General features: G+C 38.1%; 1 protein-coding gene across 6 annotated transcripts in view; it reads left to right on the top strand.

Moving 5' to 3' along the window:
- RNF170 (ring finger protein 170) overlaps positions 1–21804 on the top strand; it is a 33463-nt gene extending 11659 nt beyond the window's left edge. For 5 of the 6 annotated variants that reach the window (XM_045286889.1, XM_004707565.2, XM_045286891.1 and 2 more), the window contains 5 exons: positions 7194–7269; positions 10125–10233; positions 16601–16674; positions 20108–20218; positions 21104–21804. In XM_045286889.1, coding sequence (XP_045142824.1) covers positions 7194–7269; positions 10125–10233; positions 16601–16674; positions 20108–20218; positions 21104–21373 — 640 coding nt within the window. In that variant the 3' untranslated portion in view covers positions 21374–21804. The remainder of the gene's footprint in view (positions 1–7193; positions 7270–10124; positions 10234–16600; positions 16675–20107; positions 20219–21103) is intronic. The other variant, XM_045286893.1, reaches the window with a different exon arrangement.
- The last annotated feature ends 1074 nt before the right edge of the window (positions 21805–22878 follow it).

Raw genomic sequence — 22878 nt, forward strand, 5'->3', positions numbered from 1 at the left:
AAAATTACTTTATAAAATTAATTTTATTTTAAAATATTTTTGTCTCTTGTTTTCTAATTTCTCAATTATAAATATGTATACATATATATGTATTTTAAAAAAAATTTCCTCTGCTGCAAATCAGAATGATGTGCTAAACCCAAACTAAAAGTTTCCATTTAAACATACATACAAATGTGCTTGATACAATTGATGTATGGATTGTTATGAGAGCTATAAGAGCCCCCCAAAATGATTCACTAAAATAAATAAATAAATAAAAATTTCCGTTTGTTAAGGATATTGTATATTGTAAATACAAAAATTTTTAAAAATATTTTTATTAACATATCTTACTCATTCCAATATATTCCTACCTTCCCATATAGTTCTGTTGTTCAATCCCATCGGGTGGGGCTATATCATCATCAGTGCTATCAACTCCCTTCTTCCCACTTTCCTTTCCCCTACCTCTCACTTCCTGTACCCTCAGGGAACCCTTACTTCTGTCAGTGCCTCTGAGGAGTCATTTATCTTGACTACCATGTACTGAGCAATCTAAAATGTACAAATGAACATACGCAACTCTAACATGACCAATGAGGTATATCATGTACTGACCATAATAGTAAGGGGAGGAAATCTTAAAGAACTAGACCAGTGGTTTTCAACCTTCCTAATGCCGCAACCCTTTAATACAGTTCCTCATGTTGTGGTGACCCCTTATGTGGGTGTATCTGCATGTGGGCGGACCCTCCTGAAGACGGATAGAGGAGCTGTGTCTCAGCTCCTAAGACCATCGGAAATATGGTCTTTGGTGACCCCTGTGAAAGGGTCGTTTGACCCCCAAAGGGGTCGTGACCCCCAGGTTGAGAACCGCTGAACTAGAGGATAGTTGTGTGGCTCATCAGTGCCACACTATACCCTGGGTTTATCCTCCATTCTGTGAGGCCCTCCTAAAAGGGACTGTCCAATTGTCTTGCTGGTGGACTTTGGGTCTCTACTACATCCAGGCCCCTTCAGATCAATTTGGATGCATGCTTTTTGAACTTCTGAGATCTCTTCCCATCAACACCTTTATCATACAGCCTGCTGTGCTTTTTCAGTGTGGACTTTGTTGTTTCCCTACTAGACTGCCGCTTGTTTAACTACAAGCTTTAATATCCCAGATGCTATATCTTTTGATAGCCAGGCACCATCAGCTTTCTTCCCCATATTTGCTTAAGCATCCATTTCGTCTTCAGCGATCATGTCAGGGAGGTGGGTATCATAGAGTGGCACATTATTAGAACAAACCATTCTTGTACAGACGTAGGAAATACTAAACATTTAACAGTATTAGACTTCATTAATTAAAATAATCAAAGGCCACATCTGGGTTATATTTAGTTTGGGGCAAATATTTTAAACTGGAAAATTTTCAAAGAGGAGTTATCAGAATGGAAAGACACCTGGGAACAATCGTATACAAATGGTTGCGATTTGGAGCTATTTAGCTTCGGGAATGGAACTGTTAGACATGAGTGTCTGTAAATATGAAGAATTGCTCCTGGAAGAGCAATTACTTTTGTTTATCTTCATGGGCAATATTAGGGCTATAAGATGAAAGTTATTGATGAGATTTTGCCCAATTTTAGAAATGTTTTTCCAAATTAGCTAAGGAGCTTCCCATTATTTAGAGAATAGTTTAAATCTCATATGACTGATTGGAAGATTGGTGTCTGCTCCTTTCCAGTTCTTCAAATTTCAACTTCCGTTACCTATGGGAATCACTTAACCAGGGGATGCAAAATTATTAGTAAGTTAGAATTGAAACAAAGCAACTGAATATCTTTTTCATGCTTCTTTGATGTTTTCAGTCATATAACTTATTTATTTTAAATCTTTTAAAATGTGTTTTTCATTCTGTTTAATCTCCTAATTGTAGCTACCATTAATGATATGTCAGAAGCTGGTCTAGAGGGTCTGGTATGGGTTTTAATGTACAAACCACATACTTTGGTACACTTGTAAACTTAGATTCTACCTTCTTTCCTTGTCTCAGGGTTTGGGTATCATCCCCCCCCCCACTCACCTAAGAGGTTTATGGCTCCTTTATAGGTCCACTTACAACTTCACTGATTTGGTGGCTTGCGTTTCCCCCTTCATTGCACAAAGAGGAATTATAAATGCACTAACAACGAATCTACTTTATGTATTAGTGTTTCCTGGCATGTGACTTTAGACTGACTCAGTGGCAAATGCCTGGTCCTTTCTGAATGCCTCCGATGACATATATCCCAGATTTTCCAGCCTCACTTTTACTCTGTTTTAATGATCCCATTATCTGAACTATGTTCTGTGTTTACCATTTGTCTGCCAGTTGGTTGTGCTCTGATGACTTGCTGTGATGCTAGAAGCTATGTCACTGATATTCCAGTACCCCACATGAAGTTTTCAGCGGAGCCTTCAAACTAAAAACAGCTTGTGAAGAACAAATAAGCTGTATACTTTTGAGGGATTAGCCACTAAAAAACCTTATGAATTTTATCCTAAAAAACCTTAGGACAACGTTGTCGGATACAGTGCTGCAAGAGAAGCCCCTCAGATTGGAAGGCATTCCAAATATAACGTAGAAGAGCTGCCTTCTCAAAGTAGAATAGACCATAATGATGCGCATGGAGTAAAGCTCTTGGGACCTTCATTGCTAATGGGATATGACTCAAAGTGAGAAGATAGAGCTGCAAACATTTATCAATAGTCAGAACCTGGAATGTATGACAAATGAGCTTCTCCAAATGGAATACAAAGAAATCAAATTGGCTACATCTGTAGGAAAAGACGAGTCAGAAGCTCAATCTCAGCAGCTAAAATGAGGCCAGGGCTTGACTGTGGAACAGGCCACCAATTATTCACATGTAAATTCAGGTTGAAGTTTAAGAAAATTAAAACAAATCCATGAGAATGCAAATATGACTTTAAGCCTATCTCAGGAACAGATTTTCTGCACTGAACATTATTGACAGAAGACCTGATGAACTGTGGTAGGACATCATTCATGAAGAAGCCAAAGGCCATTAAAAAGACAAGTAAGACAAATCTGGCTAGAGGACGTACACTCGTACAAATAGGAACTGGAAACACAAGGAATCCAGGGAGGATAATCCCTTCAGGACCAGTGGTGTGAGTGGCGATACTGGGAGCATAGAGGGAGGGTGGGTTGGAAGGGGGGAACCGATGACAAGGATCTACATGTAACCTCCTCCATGGGGGGCAGACGGCAGAAAAAGGGAGATGTCGGACAGTGCAAGATATGACAAAATAATAATTTGTAAATTATCAAGGGTTCATGAGGGAGGAGGGAGCAGTGAGGGAGAGGAAAAAATGAGCTGATGCCAGGGGCTTGGGTGGAGAGCGGATGTTTTGAGAATGATGAGGGCAATGAATGTGCAAATATGCTTTACACAATTGATGTATATATGGATTGTGATAATAGTTGTATGAGCCCCTATTAAAACGATTTAAAAAAAAGACAAGAAAGTAGATATCAAAAGAGACTCCAAAACTTGCTGTGAAGCATAGAGTAACTACGGCAGATGGAAGAAATGATGAAATCCAAGAGCTGAAGAGAAAACTGCAAAAGGCAGCTCAAGAAGACAAAGTAAAATAATGAAATATGCAAACACTTAAAGTTAGAAAACTAAAAGGAAGAATACACTTGGCATATCTTAAACTGGAAGAACTAAAAAAATTTAAGGCTTGAGTTGCAATTTTGAATGATTCTATGTGAAAAATATTAAATGATGCAGGAAGAATCAAAAGAAGATGGGAAGAATACAGCGTCACTGTACCAAAAAGCAAGAATTGACATTATACCATTTCAGGAGGTAGCATATGAGCAAAAATCAATGGTGCTGAAGGAAGAAGTTCAAGCTTCACTGAAAGCATTAGCCAAAAGCAAGGCTTGAGGAATTGGTGGAATGTTTCAACAGCTGATGAAGCACTGGAAGCATTCACTCACCTATGCCAGGAAATTTGGAAGATAGCTACTTAGCCAACTGACTGGAAGAGATCCTTATACCCATTCCAAAGAAAGATGACCCAACAGAATGTTCAAATTAGAGAACATGGAAACACATTGTTGTTGAGGATCATCCAGTCCCTCGGTTGCAGCAGTCCGCTGACAGGTTGCAGTTAGGGGTTCAGGCTGGATTCAGAAACGGTCATGGAACAAGGGATATTGCCGATGTCAGCTGCTGACAAATACTGAAAGTACCATGGACCGCTAAAAGGACAACCTGATCTGTATTGGAGGAAGTATGGCCAGAGTACTCCTTAGAGGCAAGGAAGGCAAGACTTTGTCTTAATTACTTTGGACACATTGCCAAGAGAGACCAGTTTTTAGAAAAGGACATCGTGCTCGATAAAAAGTGGACGGGGCAGCAAAGAAGAAGGTCCTCGATGAGATGGATGATGCAGTGGCTACATCAAAGGGCTCAGGCACAGGAACAATTGTGAGCATGGCGCAGGATGGGCAGTGCTTCCTTCTGTTGTGCCCAGGGTCGCTATAGGTAGAAGCCGACTCTACAGCACCTGACAGCAACATCATCCAGCAACAGTTGCAACAGTACGTCAACAGGGGATTTTCAGAGATTCAAACTGGATTCAAAGCAGGATATGACAGAAGGGATATCCTTGCTGACATTGTACCTTGGCTGAAAGCAGAGATTATTAGAAAGATGTTTACGTACTTGTGTTTCATTGACTATGCACAAGATTTTGACTGTGTGGGTAGTAACAAACTGTGGATAACATTGAGAAGAATGAGAACTCTTCCGGGTGCTCATGGGGAACCTGCACATGGACCAGCATGCAGTTGTTGGAACAAAACAGAACTGTTGCATGGTTTAAAATCAGGAAATGTTTGTGTAAGGAAATGTTGCATCCTTTCACTGTGCATATTCAATCTATATACAGAACAAATGACCTAAGAAGCTGGATTATATGAAGAATATGGTTTAGGATTGGAGGAAAGTGTAACAATAAGCAGATGACACAACCTTGCTTGTTGAAGACAAGAAGGACTTGAAGCCCTTGTTGATTAAGATCAAAGCCTGCAGTTTTCAGTCTGGGTGGCAATGCAATGTAAAGAAAACCAGAACCCTACAACTGGACCAATGGACAACGTCATGATAAACTGAGAAATGAGTAAAGTTCTCAAGGACTTCATCTTGCCTGGATCCACCATCAATGCTTGTGGAAACAGCAGTCAAGACTTCAAACAACATATTGCATTGGGAAAATGTGCATAAGACTTCTTCAAAGTGTCGAGGAGCAAGCAGTCACTTTGAGGACTAAGGGGGGTCTGACCCATGCCATGGTATTTTCAATTGCATCCTATACATTTGAAAGTTGAACATAATAAAGAAAACTGAAGGGGGAAAAATAGAAAAGAAAGAAAACTGAAGAGGAATTGATGCATTTGAATTAAGATATTGGTGAAGAATATTGAAACTACCAGGGACTTTTAAGAATAAAAAATATGTCTTAGAGAAACTGTAGTCAGAATGTACCTTAGAAGCGAGGATGGCAAGCCTTTGTCTCATTTACTGGATATGTCAGGAGAGACCAGACCCTGGAGAAGGACATCATGCTTGGTAAAGTGGAGGGGCATGAAAAAGGGGAAGGGAGGCCTTTCATGAGATGGACTGTTAGTGTCTGCAACAATGGGCCCAAACATAAGACCAGTTGTGAGCTAGCACAGGACTGGGAAGTATTTTGTTCTGTTGCAAGTAGGATCATTGTGAATTGGAACAGACTTGATGGTATCTCACAACAACATTCTCCAGCAATGTCCAGAAACTTAGACTATGGGTATACATTGGTTTTTCTAATATTCTACTAAGAATTTCCTTATCTTCTTTTTTATGAGAAGAAGCCAAAGAAAGACCTTCCATGATTCATTGGTACATTCTGAGAATTCATGTTAATTTTTCTCCAAGGAAAAGGGAATAGTTTGAATAGAGTGATACTATTTGGCAAGTTATTTAAAACCCAAACCCACTGCCCTTGAGTCGATTCTGATTCATAGTGACCTTATATAGGACCGGGTAGAACTGCTCCTTGGTTTCTGAGACTGTAAATCTTTACAAGAGCAGACACAGCCTCATCTTTTCCCTGCAGCTTAGCCATTTGGCTTGAACCACTGACCTTGTGTTTAGCAGCCCAGTGCTTAGCTCACAATGCCACCAATGCATGGACTAGATATTTCCTAGTATTTAAATGAGATGGTTCTTTTTGTTGTCCCTTGATAGACTGTTTCATCTACAGATAGTTATCTTTCATAGATCAGTTTGTTATAAGAATGTAAAATATATGATGCACACTTTCTTTACATAAAACTCTTATTCATGAAAAAAAAAAGAATGTAAAATATTTAAAAGTAATCAAAACTTAAGGGTTTTAAACAGACTTCTTAGTTTCATTACCTATATGTTGAACTTCTGGTTAGATATTTGATTTGAACTTGTATTTCTGCCCTCTCTGAACTAATGGTTACACTTGTTTCCTTGTCTAAATTTTTTTTTTTCCTGAAAGGGAATAATTGTAAGATGGATTGTCTCCATTTTTTATCTCCATGAGGTATTGATTTAGGGTTGTTTACTTCAGTGGATACTGGGTCTCATCCAGTAGAGTAGGCTCTCCTAGAAAGTAAGTTTGGGATTTTGTGGACTTCTAATTTCCATACTCACACGACCTTTCCCATTGGTCTCCATTCTCACTGTCAATGTTGAAATACTAATATGTTTTTTTCTCATTAGATCATTTTAGCTTCTGTTTTTCCTTGACCCTTCCCTTTATAAGAAAAAACTTAGGAGAAAATCAAAACTTGATGTAGAAAAGTAATTAAATGTATTATATATGGATTTATATAGCTAATTACTTTAAAGACATTTATTTCATAAATTAAATGCGCTAACCATCCTTTATTTATTTGAAAACATACAATTAAGTACTTCCCCAGGATATTACGCCATTAAATTTCATGATTTGCTTAAAACCTACCATCAGCCAAAAATGAATGATCTTAGAAGAATGCACCACAGACTAGTTTGAAGTGCAGTCACTTGCCATCATTTATATATATTAAGTTACCAATAGTTCTCAGTCAAAAATCAGAATTACAGAAAATTGATAATAGCTTTTATTCAAGTTTATTACATTTTATTCAACAGAAATGTCCATCACAACATTCACCCAGAAAACCAAGAGCTAGTAAGGGAGCTTCGGGAACAACTTCAAACAGAACAGGTACTATTGTTATGGAAATACATGCATATGAAATCATGATGAAACATTACGATGCTGACTTTGAAACCAGGGCTTTTCTCCTGGTGTAAATTACCTTGTGCTGTCTTGTAAATTTCAGATCAGGCTACTGTTTAGTCTTAATCTATTCTGATAATTTCATGTTTGTTTTTTAAACTTCCTTTAAAAGAAAGTTATTCTAGTATTTATTTTAGTGTGAAGAAATAATCGCTAATTGGCTTTAATGAAATTTAGTGGAAAATTATTCTTTCTAGTGTATAATCCCTGAGATTTACTGGAAATTACTAGGAGAGGTAGCTGTGTGCTTTATTTTCTTCGTTGGTCAGGCTAACATTGTGAAGGCAAGAAGGTGGACTAGAACAACATCCAGAGTGTAGTATACTTATGAAGGCTGCACAAGTTGGGTATGGTGGTCCTTCATCCTGAAATAACTAACATGAAAACATGAACGTGAAAGATTTGCTTTCCTACCCATCAAGCAAACTCAGGCTCCAATCAGAGCTGTATAATTTATCCATTCACCAAATACCTACTGAGTAGCTACCATGTGCTAGACACCATCCTAGGCATTGGTGTTTATCTGTGAACGAAACAGCCAAAATTTGCTACTCTCATGGAATTTCAGTTCATCGATGCAAGAATAATTGTTACTAGTGCTCTGTTCCAAACCTATTGTCATCAATAATTCTTGCTAATGTAGAGCTTTAAAGCTGCCAGTGACTTCTCTTACAGCTATTTCCTTAATCTTCAAGCAGCCCACCAGAAAAGGAAGGTAGTTATTATTCCCACTTAACATATTAAAATACCAAGATTTGCTCTTCTTCATACATGAATAGATCTGCTATGACGGAGTCCTAGATTGAAGTGGATCTTGCAGATTTCTTTGCCAAAATCCCACTCATCTTCCTCAGCGCTTCTTAGGATGGCATTGTCACTCTTGGATTTGAATCCAGCTAGCGACTTCATCTAATTTCTGCTCTTCCATAGACAGTCACAAGCCAGCCACACATGGCTATTTAAATGAATCAAAATTAAATAATAAGAAAAGTTCTGGATTTTAGTCTACTAACTGCATCTTACCTGATATTCCCAGGCAGTCTCTCATCCAGGTACTAACTAGGGCCAACCCGTCTTAGTTTCCCAGAGAAGACTAGACTGTTGGGAAAAGAAAGCATCAGTATTGACTCAATGGCACTGAGTTTGGAGTTTTTAACAGCATTTCAGGTACGCAGTAGTCAGAAGTGGCTACCATTTTACACGGTGTAGCTAGAGTGCCACTATTAAAGACATTTATATTGGACAATGCTAGTAATTTAATTTTTGTGACATCTACAGAAGAATGAAGGGCAAAGATAGGGAAGGGGGCATTAAGAGTGGTGTCTTTTCTTTTTTTCAGCATTAAAACGAATGTTTAAGACGACTACATTATAACCTTGGCTTACAGAACATGCTAGTACTTTAGGAAATAGGAAATTTTCGTTACAAGTAAAAATAAAAATCTTTGTTTCCATTTATAGTTAAAAGTATTTCATACTTAACAAATTCATTCATTTAAAAAAGTAATTTGATGTTTTATTATTTTAAAAAAATGATTTTATTGGGGGTTCGTACAACTCTTATCACAATCCATACATATATCCATTGTGTCAAGCATGTTTGTACATTTGTAGCCATCATCACTCTCAAAAACATTTGCTTTCTACTTGAGCCCTTGGTATGTGCTCATTTTTCCCCTCCCTCCCTATTCCCCCCTCCCTCACGAACCCTTGATAATTTATAAATTATTATTATTTTGTCATATCTTACACTGTCTGACATCTCCCTTCACCCACTTTTCTGTTGTCCATCCCCCAGATGTTTTTATTTTTATATTATTTTAAAAATTTGATGTTTTAAATACTTTGTTTATAATCTGCATATTAGGCACCATAAAAACATTTCGACAGATAAGCTTTTTCATTAAAATACATTAAATACTATTTTGTAGGTGCTGGGGTACTACAGATAAATCCTTCAGATAAAAGCCCCTGTCCTCATGGGAGTTATATTCTAGTGAGTTTTCTGATGCCTGGATGCATCTCATATTGGTGATACTATTCTACTCAGTATTCCTATTTTAATCACAAGAATGAGGTAACTAAGAAACCTGTTGAAATTTATTAATCTATGTGGAAGGATTTAAGTTCAGGTCGTAGTAGCTTTAAGTTTTCTGCTCTCAAAATGACCAAATAATTTTCTCCGGAAGTATATCACTGGTCTTTTGTGAGGTACAATATACTGTAACATCTGTCCAGTTGAAATGTGAAAAATGAAAAAGCACTAATCCTTCAAAAGGGGTTTCACACTTCTTATTCCTCAGTGTGTCTATTAGCTCAGCCTTGTGGATAACGAGTCGTTGAAAATAGTTGACTGTAGTAGTGAAAAAGAGAAATTCTTGAGTTAATCTAGGTTTTCATTTTTAAATTGTCCTTGGGAAAGAAGATGCAGACCAGCTGAAGTAATACTATATTAGTCTCCTGACTTTTTCAAACCTGTACGACCTTGGAACTGTGGGTGTACTTTGTAAAATCTTGTGTGGATATATAGTCAGTTATATTCTTATAGTCAGCTATATTCTGAAGTGTAATTTGACACAAAGATATAAGGAGCTGATAGCAAGGGCTCAAGTAGAAAAAATGTTTTGAGAATGATGATGGCAACAAATGTACAAATGTGCTTGACACAGTAGATGGATGTATGGATTTTGATGAGTTGTACGAGCCCCTAATAAGATGATTAAAATATATATATCTTTCAAAGTCCCATGTGTCACACGTGTGTTTTCTCATTCTCATCAGGATGCCCCTGTTGCTGCTCGTCAGCAGTTCTACACGGACATGTACTGTCCAATCTGTTTACACCAGGCCTCCTTCCCTGTGGAAACCAACTGTGGACATCTTTTTTGTGGTGAGTAAACAATGCTACACTTAGTGAAGATGGCTGTTAAGATCAAGTCCGCTACATGTACAAAGGCTGGATTCCCAATTTTCACTTTCCCTTATTTGGTATCCTCGCTTCCCTGCATTCTGAGATGCTCATCACTTTTTGGAAGTTTTATTTATGTTCCTGCTTCCCAGGACAGGAAGGTTTTTCTCTCAAGAACACAGCCTAAGACTTTCCCTTGGCTCTACTACTGCTTCTTACTCTAAGTTAGTGCAAAAGTACTTAACCCCTCTTTGTCTGTGCCTCAAGAGAGTTGGTGAGAAACTTAGCGCATACGGTAGGACAAGAAGTAAATACTGAGTTTTTTATACTTAGTATCAGTAAGGTTTTTTTTACATCCCCTCGCCCATTTTTTTTGCCTAATCCTTCAGAAAGATTTCATCGAAAATGAGTTTTCACTTAAGCATTATTCACTGTGGTTATACGTGAGTGAAGGAGAGGGTGTCACTTCTTAAATGCCTGAGCACTTCATCTTATCGAACCTCACATGAGGAAACTGAAGCTCAAAGATACCGAGGAACTAAACAAAGGGTCATCCTGCTGTTAAGTGACAAAGCCAGGTTTTAGACGTAGGTCCTCTTGTAAGCCCCATGGCCGATTCTGCTGTATCACTGGTGGTTTATACAATGGCCAACAGTCTGAGGACTACCCTCTACTTAAATGTGCTTCTGGTGGTGGTGGTGGTTAGTATTTGTTCTTTGGGACACCTGTATTCAAGATAGGGTCCTAAGTGTTTCTGTATGTGGAAACATAAATACTATTATCAAATGTAGTATACAGTGAGCTTATGGTGCTCAGCTACTAACAAAAAGGAGACAACTCTGGCAGTCTGTTTCCATAAGGATTGCCGTCTTGGAAACCTTACGGAGTAGTTCTACCTTGCCCCGTAGGGTCAGTATGAGTTAGAATCAACTTGATGGCAACAGGCTTAGATGTTTTAGTATTTTTTTTTAGCCCATACAATGATTGTATGAATTGCCTTTTCCCATTCGTATGTTTTGTCTAACTGGCTTCATCACATAGAATTCTTCGGGAGAGTGCTGTCAGGGATGCCCTACGTATTTGAAATCCATGCCATAATAAACAGTTTTTTATATGTTGTGCTCATTTATTAAGGAACGACCATTATCCTATTATCCCCATATCCATTAATTTCAGCCTCTTCCCTAAGGTTTTTGCTTAATGACAAATAGTAAATAGTTATTTCAACTTCTGTCTTCATTTTTCGGTTGGAAACACTAATGAGCAGCAAAATAATGACAGATCAGGTGGGAAGAATCCAGAGGCCAGTAAAGAAGGCAGATCGGTGGCATCCATGGCCCTGCTTTCCCCTCCCGCTCCGCAGGGAGATGTTCTCTGGCACTCTTCTCCCGGTCTGTGCGAGGCCTCGGTCGCCCTGTCAGCACAGCGCTGCACGCAGCGTCAGTAATCAGTGAGGCTTGGCAGGCGAGGTGAACTCTATTTTCCAGGCTTAGGTAATGCACTAAGTGGTTAGCCCAGTCAATTGAAAGATAGCTGTATTGTGTTCTTGGTTTTACCTCTGCGTCTGAGGTAAGAGGGTAGATGGCTCCTGATATCCTGTTCTACTTGTCGGCCACTTTTATTTAGTGTCTGTCAGTTTAGAGGTTAAAGCCAACTTTTCAATCAACAGAAATGTGTTTGTTTGAATAGTGATTCAAATATATGAATGCCACCTATATGACGAGCATTTTAGCCTAGTTCCTGTGTATGAACTACAGTTGTAATCCATACAGTGAGTTAGAATAACAGTAGCAACAGACATCACCACATTTTCCTTTCTAATAGCACGTTATCTTATTTCTTGCAGTCCTGTGAGGACCATGCTTTTATTCACTTTACAGATAAATTCATAGATTTAGAGATTATAATCCTTATTAAAGTAATGACCCAGTTATCACTCATTCAGCCACCCTGTTTAGGTGGATATCTGTTTTTCATAAAGGGGCAAAGTTGAAGAATAAGAACACGTAAAGCACACATGAAGCATTCGTAGCAATGCCCATGAATTGAAAGGTGTCACGCGGTGAATCAGTTTTTCAGTAGAGGCCAGTGGCTATTACCTAATTGCACAACAAGGACACCTAAACGCAATTTTTTTTAATGCCCCAATTTTTGTAGTAGATAAATGTAAGATTACATGAATTAATGTATTCCAAAACATGTTTTGAGTTTTTGAGTGAAAAGGTAGCAGATAAATTACCACAGGTGGCATTATTAACAATAATACTAAGTTTTACTTTTCATATAGTTCCCATATGAAATTAGATTCTTCCAAGTATTTACTTATTACTCCGTCAGAGTAGGTTAAAGCTACAGCTCATTGAGACAGCCTTTGCTGGGCCCAGCTGTTTGCTCACCCATCTCCTCGTTCCATTGACATCTGCTGGTGTGTTTGCCCTTGCTGTTCCTGTCACCTGAAGTCTCCTTCTCCTCCTCCTCTTCTGACTTCCCTGATCTTATGCATCCTGAAAGTTCAACTCAAGTCTTTTCTCAAGTTACACACTATATGTGGGGTTAAAGGGAAGAGGGAACCCCACAAAACATCACAGGTCTGGTAGGCGCAATTGTACAGCGATAACAAGTAAAGATTACAGTAAAGTCATAGAGTGCATGAGAGTTAAAAGATGGAGTCAAGTAATGGAGTCAGACGCAATTCCTGTTAGCATTGCTCACCTCAGCCCCACTTGATAGTCCTCGTGGAGGGGACTTAGCCGTCAGAGTAGAAGCAGCTGCCTCGTTCTCCTCAGCCACCCTCCCGAGAACCAGGGAGCCTCCTTATTTATTGCTAACCATGCGTCATATTACTTTAGGGGGATACATCACAGCATTATGCGTCACAGAGAGGGGCAGTACAATCAATCCTTGAACAGGTTTGACCATTCTGGTGTCTCATACAATAAAACAGACAATTACTATCCTGGGAGGCATGCAAGCCCCCTGATAGCAGATAACAACCTACGTCATAGAGAGGGGTTGTAACATAGGCAATACAAGCAATAGGAGGGGGATGACCTAGGGGTGAACGCGCAATAGTAAGAGGAGGGAATAGGGGGGCATGTGTGGCAAGATGGGTGGACCCTGAACTCGATAAGCTTAGTCATCCTAGAGTGGTCCCTTGGCTTGCTTTCAGGCACTCCTTCAAAGGAACAATGCCAGAAGGGACTGGGCCCTACTTAGGGTGAGTCAGACTATACAGTCTGGTTACTCTAGATGGCTGATGTTAAGGAGAATAACCTCTGACCTACTTTCGCTGACCGCCTAGTGTACAGTCATACTCAAGCAGCTAAGTCTGGTACATATTATTAGGAAGACAGCTTAAGAGAAATCCTTCTGTTCCCTACAACTATATATCCCAGAGTTTTCCTTCTCTGGAATTCTTTGGTACACAGTTCAAGATCTAACTGTTGCTTCTCTGATGTTAGTGTATCACCTTGGTCTCCCCAATTTCATTAAGTCGCAGCATGCTGTGAATTCCAGATATAATTTGGTCTGGACTCTGAAGGAATCTAGACTAAAAGATAAAGGAGGAGTACACTGGGTTGTCAGTGTGAAAGTTGGAATACAGAGAAGCTCCCTGGACTTGGAAGGGAATTCAGAAGCACTATAGTTCAGATTCACAATTGAATCCTTCCAAAGGGAAAAGTGGATTAGCCCCTTGAATGCCAGACAGTATATATATTTTTAAATCATTTTATTGGGGGCTCTTAAAAGCTTTCATAACAGTCCATCCATCCAAGTATCAAGCATATTTGTACATACGTTGTCATTATTCTTTTCAAAACATTTTCTTTCTACTTGAGCCCTTGGTATCAGTTCATTTTTTCCCTCCCCCCCTCCCAAGCCCTTGATAAATTATAATTATTTTCATATCTTACACTGCCTGATGTCTCCCTTCACCCATGTTTCTTTTGTTTGTCACCCTGGGTGGTGGGGGATTATATGTCAATCATTGTGATCGGTTCCCTCTTTCTCCCCCCACCTTCCCCCAACCCTCATGGTATTGCTACTTCCATGATTGTTCCTGAGGGGTTAATCTGTTTTGGATTCCATGTGTCGGGAGCTCTTATCTGTACCAATGTACATGTTCTGGTCTAGCCAGATTTGTAAGGTAGAACTGGGCTTATTGATAGTGGGGAGGAGGGAGGGAGGGAGGAAGCAGTAAAGAATTAGAGGAATGTTGTATGTTTCGTCAGTGCTCTACTGCACCCGCCAGATAGTATTTTAAAGTATTCATTGTTCATCTGTTACTGGCCTCATATCCTTAGCTCTGCTTCCACTTTTTAAGGTCATACAAACTTGCTGTAGGTTGGATTACCCACCATTAGTTGTTTTCTTCCTTATGGGTACCCACAAGGAAAAAAATATGCCCATTAGCACAAGAGTTGGTTTAATTAGGGAATTGGCTTATAAATATTTCTAGGGCATGAAGCAAGTTATCGCTGTATGCTTTGATTTCTTGCCCCTATTACTCAATTACTATATATTATTATATTTGATTATTATAGTTGATACATAATATTATTATAGTGTCAACTATAGTTGATACAATAATGATTATAGTTGATACTATAATAGCATACCATTTTAAACTGCTAAAGGAATTTAAAAAATGTTTTTACACCATATATACTAAATTTAGAGCAGAAGTTTTATACCTTAACTTGTTGGTTTTCATATTTACAATGATGTATAATTACTTTATTTATTTCCCACAAAAATATGTTATTGTCTGTGTGGCATCACAGCATTCAGACAGTTAATCCTTTTTTAAAAATTATGGCAAAATACATATTATCAAAAAATGTATCATTTTACTCTTAAGTGTACAGTTCACCACTATACATTCGTAAAGTTTTCCATTGTTTCAAATGGGAACTCAGTGCCCTCTAAGCAGTAACACTCCGTATTTTATTCCCTCTTCAGTCCCAGGTAGCCATTTAAACTGGTCTTTTGGCATTGGTGTATTCAGCTATTTCACATAAGCGGGATCACACAGTGTTTGTCCTTTTGAGTCACCGTTATTTCACTTAGTATAATGTTTTCCGTGTTCATTTGCCAAATCCCAACACCCTCTTTTCATGATAAAAACACTCAACAAACTAGAAATGGAAAGGAAGTCCCTCTATATCATAAGGGACATGAAAAATCCACAGCTAACATCATACTCAGTAGAAAAAAATTAAAAACATTACCTGTAAGATCAAAACTAATACTGGAAGTTCTAGCCATAGCAATCAGGCAAGTAAAAGAACTAAAAAGTATCCAAGTCGAAAAGAAAGAAGTAAAACTAATCTCTATTGGCAGGTGGCATAATCCTGTATATAGAAAACCCAGAAGAATCCACAGGAAAGCTATTAGAGCTAAGAATGAATCCAACAGAGTTTTAGGGTACAAGATCAACATACGACAATCATTAATCAGTGCACTGGCAATGAACAATGTCAAAAGAAAATTATGAAAACTACTTTACTTATAATAGCAGTAAAAACACACAAACAACATAAACAAGCCAACCAGACAAAAAAACACGTAGGAATAAATTTAACCAAGTAAGTGAAAGTTAGTATAATGAAACTATGAAACATGGGTGAATGAAAAAAGATTTAAGTAAAAGACGCCCTGTGTTCATGTATGGGAAGGCTCAATATTTTAAAGGTGTCAGTATGACTCCAAATGATCTACAGATTAAATGCAATTCCAATCAAAATTCTAACAACCTTCTTTTCAGAAATGGAAAAAACTAATCTTCAAGCTTATGTAGAATTCCAAAGGGTCCTGAGTAGTGGAAACAATCTTGAAAAAGCAGAACCAAGCAGTAGAACTCATACTTCCAGATTGTAACGGATGTGAAAAAGCCATTGTGACCAAGAGTGTGTTACTGGTTTAATGACAGACCAAGGAAACAGAGCCCCAGAGTCCAGAAATAAGTCTCTCCCTCTCTGGTCAAGGGTGCTAAGTCTATTCAACGGGGAAAGAATGGTCTCTTTAATAAATGGCGCTGGGACAATTAAGAACCCCTTCTAGTAGGTATAAAAATTAACTATTGATGTGTATATTTGTATTGGTTGGTTTTCTTATATTGAAACACATGCCTGCCTTTAATGTGTAAGAATGTTGCTTAACTAGAAGTTTAAATAAAAATATCTTTCTATGACTTGGAATGTTACTAGAATTAAAATTGCATATAATGTTAAGGGGTTGGATGAACAAAAAATGAAAAGCATCTATAAATAAAATAAGACTTATTTTTAAATGTACTCAAGGACTATGGACTTTAAACCATCAGTGTTTTTTGGGTTTTTCCCATTAGGTACCTGCATTATTGCATACTGGCGGTATGGGTCATGGCTCGGGGCCATCAGCTGTCCAATTTGCAGACAAACGGTAATGTTTTATACTCCAGAAGCACTCGTAACGCTAGTGAATATTATACATATTTTTTATAGTTGAAAAACAGTGAGGAGACCCTATCTTACTTTCTCTGGTTTTAGTAGGGAGGAGAATCCCATCTCCTCATCCCAACAGCCCAAGGCTTACTGCCATGCGGGAGACGTCAGACATGCTTCCACCTTCCATCCTTTACCCTGTTTTGACACTGACACTGGCAATTCTTCCCATGTACTGTCCTTCTTTGCTGGGTTCAATAACCCATTGAACAGCAACACCGAAATCACAGACAATGCTCACGATTACGGGGATTAAGGAATTAATAGGTTTCTGAATACAAGCCAGAATCAGAAATCATTAAAGATAGTCGTATCTTTAATCATATCCACAGCCGTATCTCTCCTCAGCCAGCAGCCAAGTCTCTATCTAGTCCTCAGCCTCTCCTTTGGCCTCTGCCTCTGGGAAGGACCTCTTCCCACTGCTCTGTCTCAGTTTGACGTTTTTTTGGTACTGCTCCTCTGCCCTATCTCCATGCCTCAGCCTCTGGTCTCACAGTGGCATGGTCTCTCCCACTTCAGGCTCCCCTGGTGACTCTACTTCCTTGATGATACCAGGAATTCTCTCTTTCTGCTTCCAAGGTAGTTCGTAATCACAGAGGAATGGCGTTGATGGAGGTGTGGTTATTGTTTTTCAGCAGACCATACGTCTATGGAAGTAAAGGATAATGACTTGAATCACACCCACTAGTAAGGTAGAGACTCACAATACATCCCATTCTATCCTGTCCATTAGCAGAACAAAGAATTCCCTCTAAAATGGGATTATAACCTCAGATATAGAGGCTAGAATTTATAATACATCACAAAAGGAACTATGGATAGAAAAGCCATATTAAGCAACTTTACTTCACAAGCTTATCTAAACCTTGAATTATTTTACTTCTAGCAGAACTTTACTTATCCAAAGATTCTATGATATCACTCCATATTTTGAAACTACTTTCAAGACATAAAGAAGAGGGAATTCTTCTCTTTAAGATCTTCTTTGTTGTATGAAATACCTGCTAAGTGAATCTTCCCAACATTCCAACAAGTTTTGGTTGCAGTGCCAGCAGAATAACTATACTAACTAATCAACTGTAAAATATGTACTTTTGAAAAAATACTTATTTTCCTTTTTGGTTTCCTTGAACTTTCTCTTTCCTTGTGAGATCCCAGATAGCTTCAAATAATGAATCCTCATTTTGTACACCATGCCAGTTCTGTTGGCGACATATCCATATTGAACTTACCCAGAGCAGTCTGGAACATGCTAGTTGGTAGAGAAGCTGCTTCAGAAGGGAGGCAGTATGTCCTTTTAACACTGATGTGAAAAGCAAGGGTCAGCACAAATGAGGAAACTGAAAGGGTCACATTGTGTCAACTTCTCTGGTTCTACTGGAAAAGCAAAATACTAATCTGCAAAACTTCAAGTTGCTAGTATTTAATTAGTAAACTTATCAAATCAGGGCACTTCTATCAGTTGCACACAGCTTTTCATAATTTCCTATTATAATTATTTTAACTTTTAATTTAAAATAAAAATATAGATGTTTCTGATAAGAAGTTAAAGAACATTAAAATGGTAGGATTTCCTTAGGAAATCTTCCAGTACCCAAAACTAGGTCCTAAAAAGTATGTTTTTTTTTTCAAGTATAGATAGCTAACCATGTAAAGATGTCAAACTGTATGCATACATTTACTTTGGTTCTTTCTTGTAACCCTACTAAAACAGTAAGAGGATTTTGTAAAGATTTCTCTTTTTATGCTGTTGGGCGGAATTCAAGTACTCCCTAAACGCAAGAACACTTTGTTCTACTAACCAGTACTCTGTGATGCTCACCTTCCCTGACATGATCACTGAAGACAAAATGGGTACATAAGCAAATGTCAAGAAAGCTGATGGTGCCCAGCTATCAAAAGATAGAGCGTCTTCTGGGGTCGTAAAGGCTTGAAGATAAACAAGTGGCCATCTAGCTGAGAAGCAACAAAGCCCACACAGAAGAAGCACACCAGCCTGTGTGATCATGAAGTGTTGATGGGATCAGGTATCAGGCATCAAAGACCCAAAACAAAAAAATCCTATCAATGTGAATGAGGGGGAGGGTAGAGTGGAGACCCAAAGCTCATCTATAGTCAATTGGATATCCCCTTACAAAAGGGTCACAAGGAAGAGAGAAGCCAGTCAGAGTGCAGTATAGCACTGGTGAAACACACAACTTTCCTCTAGGTCTTTAATGCTTCCTGCCCCCCCACTGTCATGACCCCAATTCTACCTTACAAATCTGGCTAGACCAGAGCATGCACTGATACAAATAAGAGTTCTCAACACAGCGAATCCAGGACAGATAAACCCCTCAGGACCAATTAATTGTATTGACCAAGTGCTTTTTCATTACAAATTTGTGAGCAAAGAGGTCTGAATCTGCTGCTTCTACCAACTACTGCTTTTAGTCATTGTTTAGTTGTTTGGAAGCCCTCGTTTTTATAGCTTAGCTTAAACCGAGAAACTCCAAACTCACTGCCATTGAGTTGATGCCAAGTCACAGCGACCCAATAGGACAGCATAGAACTGCCCCTGTGAGTCTGAGAGTAACTCTTTATGGGAATAAAAAGCCTAGTCGGATAAAAATAATAGCTGAATGACTAAACTAAATCTGTTACTTCTCTGTCCCAATTTTATCTCATTGTATAGCTCATTACTGATCATTTTTGAAAACAAGCATTGTTATATTTCTAACTTTATTTATTTTACAACTTTCTGTCATCTTTATCCTAATAAGGCTTGGAGGGCATATATGTATCTTCCTTAACACTACCATGGAGGCAGCAGGGTGAAAATATTATATACTATAAAGCATTATCAAGGGTTCTCACACTAATTATTGTGTGAGTTGGTGTCTGAGAGCTTGTCCCTGCAACAACTTGATCTTTGGACTAAGGTTGATAACATTCAGAGATGTTTCAAATATCAGAATAAGGAATCAACTTCAATTAACAATCCCCTCAAAAGATTTTCTAAATTTTTTCCCTCTCAAAATGATAGTAATATATTATTCTCACTTTGGCCCTGAAATTTTTCTCATCATTCTTATACCCTCAGATAACTGATATACTGAACTTATCTATGGTGTGAACAGGAAAATATTAGAACCAGTACTTAGGTATTGTGCCCATGGTTCAAATTACATTCTGTAATGTATTTTATTATAAGGCAGTTATAATGTACATTTCCTCCCCTGTGATTCCTTTATTAAAGAAATGAGTAAAATATAAATTCAAACCCTTTATCAATGTACTGAGTAGTAACACAAAATGGAAAAAAAGAGGAAAAAAAGAAAACCCCTAATGATACTGAAAGGAGGTTTAACAACTTTTTCTTGGACATACAGGTCACTCTACTCCTACCTGTATTTGGTACTGATGATCAGTCTCGGGAAGCTGTGCGACTGCGGCACGATGTCAATGACTACAACCGAAGGTTCTCAGGGCAGCCCAGATCTGTAAGTGACCGCACAGCAGCAGGTGCAACGTTACAGGGGCCTTCTCCTTCTCTTCCCAAAGGGAGATGGACCAACAAATGCTTGTTCTCAGCTCTGGACAAGCCCACTGCTGATGTGTGTTGCATAAAAGATTTAAATTTCGCTTTCCTCTTCATTTTTGCTCATCATTGAGTTAAAGCTTTCTGGGGTTAATTTTTTCCTTCCTTAAAATAAAACATTACAAAGGCCTCTTTATGTAAGAGAAAGCAGACAAAACAATGTGAGAAAGTGAACAAAACGCACTGCCATCGAGTTGATTCTGATTCATAGCAACCCTACAGGACACAAAACTGCCCTTGTAGGTCTGAGACCCTAGCTCTTCACTGGAGTAAGAAGCCTTGTCTTTTCTGGCAGAGCAGCCGCGGTTTTGGATTGCTGACGTTGCCGGCTACTAGGCTAATGTGTAACTCACTCACTGTGCCACCAGGGCTCTCTGGGAGAACCTGAAGGGGAATGTAAAATTACTTACTTCTATGTGACTCTAAGATATGGTTGTCTTATGAAGGGACTTTTTCAATTGTGTTTTATTTTCTTCCCTTCCCTTCACTCCACAATCTAAAATACTTCTTGGTTTTTTAAAAACTCTCTTGCCTTGCCTTTGTTTTGCAAATCATTTTGGTTATTCAAGATCATTTTTACTTGATAAAAATATGCTGAATAATGTATACCCCTTCCTCACCATACTAGTCCAAGCTATGAAAATTGTTCATTTATGCATAAGCCAAGTTATTCATGTGTCATTCTGTTCATATTCAACTGAGTTTTATATATATGTTTGTTTGTTTTTAAAGAAAACTACATTATTTTAAAGAACCAAATCATAATGTTTGTTTCTTCTCTTACCAGATCATGGAAAGAATTATGGATCTACCCACTTTATTGAGGCATGCCTTCAGGGAAATGTTTTCTGTCGGGGGCCTTTTCTGGATGTTCCGAATCAGGATAATCCTGTGCTTACTGGGAGCTTTTTTCTACCTAATATCACCTCTAGATTTTGTACCGGAGGCCTTGTTTGGAATCCTAGGCTTTCTAGATGACTTCTTTGTAATCTTTCTGTTGTTTATTTACATCTCTATTATGTACCGAGAAGTGATAACACAGAGGCTGAATAGATGAGGAAAAATGGCTTACTAGAATATTTGAACTAGTGTTTAAATTCACACAAAGAGATCCCTGGTATTATAAGGCATTTGATTATTATCTTACAAACTTAAAACAGTAGGATAGAGTTGATTATTGATTGACAAATGCCTTGCAATATGTAACTGGAATTTTAGCGCATTACAGGTTCAACTCGAATTATAATGATCTTGATTCTGTGTTGTCCGTCAATCTCTGAAAGAAATATGGAACTATGTCAAAAAGGAATGTTTTTATTTCTTTTTGGTATAAAATGGAAAAGAACTTCCAGGACTCATATTAATTGGCTTTGTAGTATCATTAAATGTACAGTTATCCAGTACAGCTTCCTCAATAGTTCCCTTTATAATAATATACAGCTATGAAATCCATCTAAATATTTTTGTTACAATAAAATGTAAATATAATAGTGGGGGAATGAATTTTCTTTAATATTAACTAAATTTTGCATATTTTGAGCAATTCTCTTCCATCTTGGCATAATTCTTTGCTCGGAACTGAAAATGAAGGAAGAAACTTGAGCTTTGTAATTTGATTTTAAATTCTGGTTTCCAGAACAAGTGTTAAGCAACAGGAGATTTATTAAGAGAAGAAAAGTATTGATTTCCAGTCAGCACACAGGCTGTTCATCATTGTGACATTTAAACAAGGAAAAGTTTGGTCCTTTCAAGGATTAGCATATAAAAGTAGTAAAAGGAATACAGCTAAGAGGCTGATCCCAGTTCAGTCATTTATTTGTTGCATGCAAAAATTTTCATCTATCACATGGGGACTTCTACAAGAAGGGAGAGTGACAACCACAAGCACATCCTATTGGGATGCCTTTCTGAGGTTCCGTGAAGCTTCCTGGTTGTGGGCATCAAAACCCTAAGGACGGTACTAGAAACATTATTTGACTTGAAATTACTGGTTTATCATTAGCAATAAAATAGGCAAATTTGATTAGTTTTCTATTGAGTCAAAAAACTTGTAAGTATGGTGTCTATAGATGGTAGCAGATAGTCCAGATTGATTGTCTACAAAACACTATGCAGAATGAGCAAACACATCTGACATGATTAGAAACCCCCCCACCCCCCCATCATTATGGTATATGTGTCTAATGTTCTCTCCTGAAGTTTTCAGTATGGTAAAAAATAGATACTAAAAGTATTGTACAATCATTGTTCACTCACTTCATCTGGCATTGCTCTGGGTGACTATTAACACAGCTGGTGTGTAAGGTAGGAACAGCTATGAGTCAGTGTTTGCTTTACCATCTGTGATCCTGGGTAGGAATACTGTTAGTGAGCCTCACACTCTACATAGTGAAGTATGGGAAAATAGGTCAGATTTTTGTTATTTTTTGAACTTTTTTTTTTTCCTTGTTTATCTCCTTGCTGTAAGATTTATTTTCTTTTTTTTTTTTCTTTAAAAAAAATCATTTTATTTGGGGCTCATACAACTGTTATCCCAATCCATACACACATCAATTGTGTAAA

Source organism: Echinops telfairi, unplaced genomic scaffold (assembly GCF_000313985.2).
Source record: "Echinops telfairi isolate 266 unplaced genomic scaffold, ASM31398v2 ScPeMD7_9;HRSCAF=40, whole genome shotgun sequence".
Classification (NCBI taxonomy): Eukaryota; Metazoa; Chordata; class Mammalia; order Afrosoricida; family Tenrecidae; genus Echinops; species Echinops telfairi.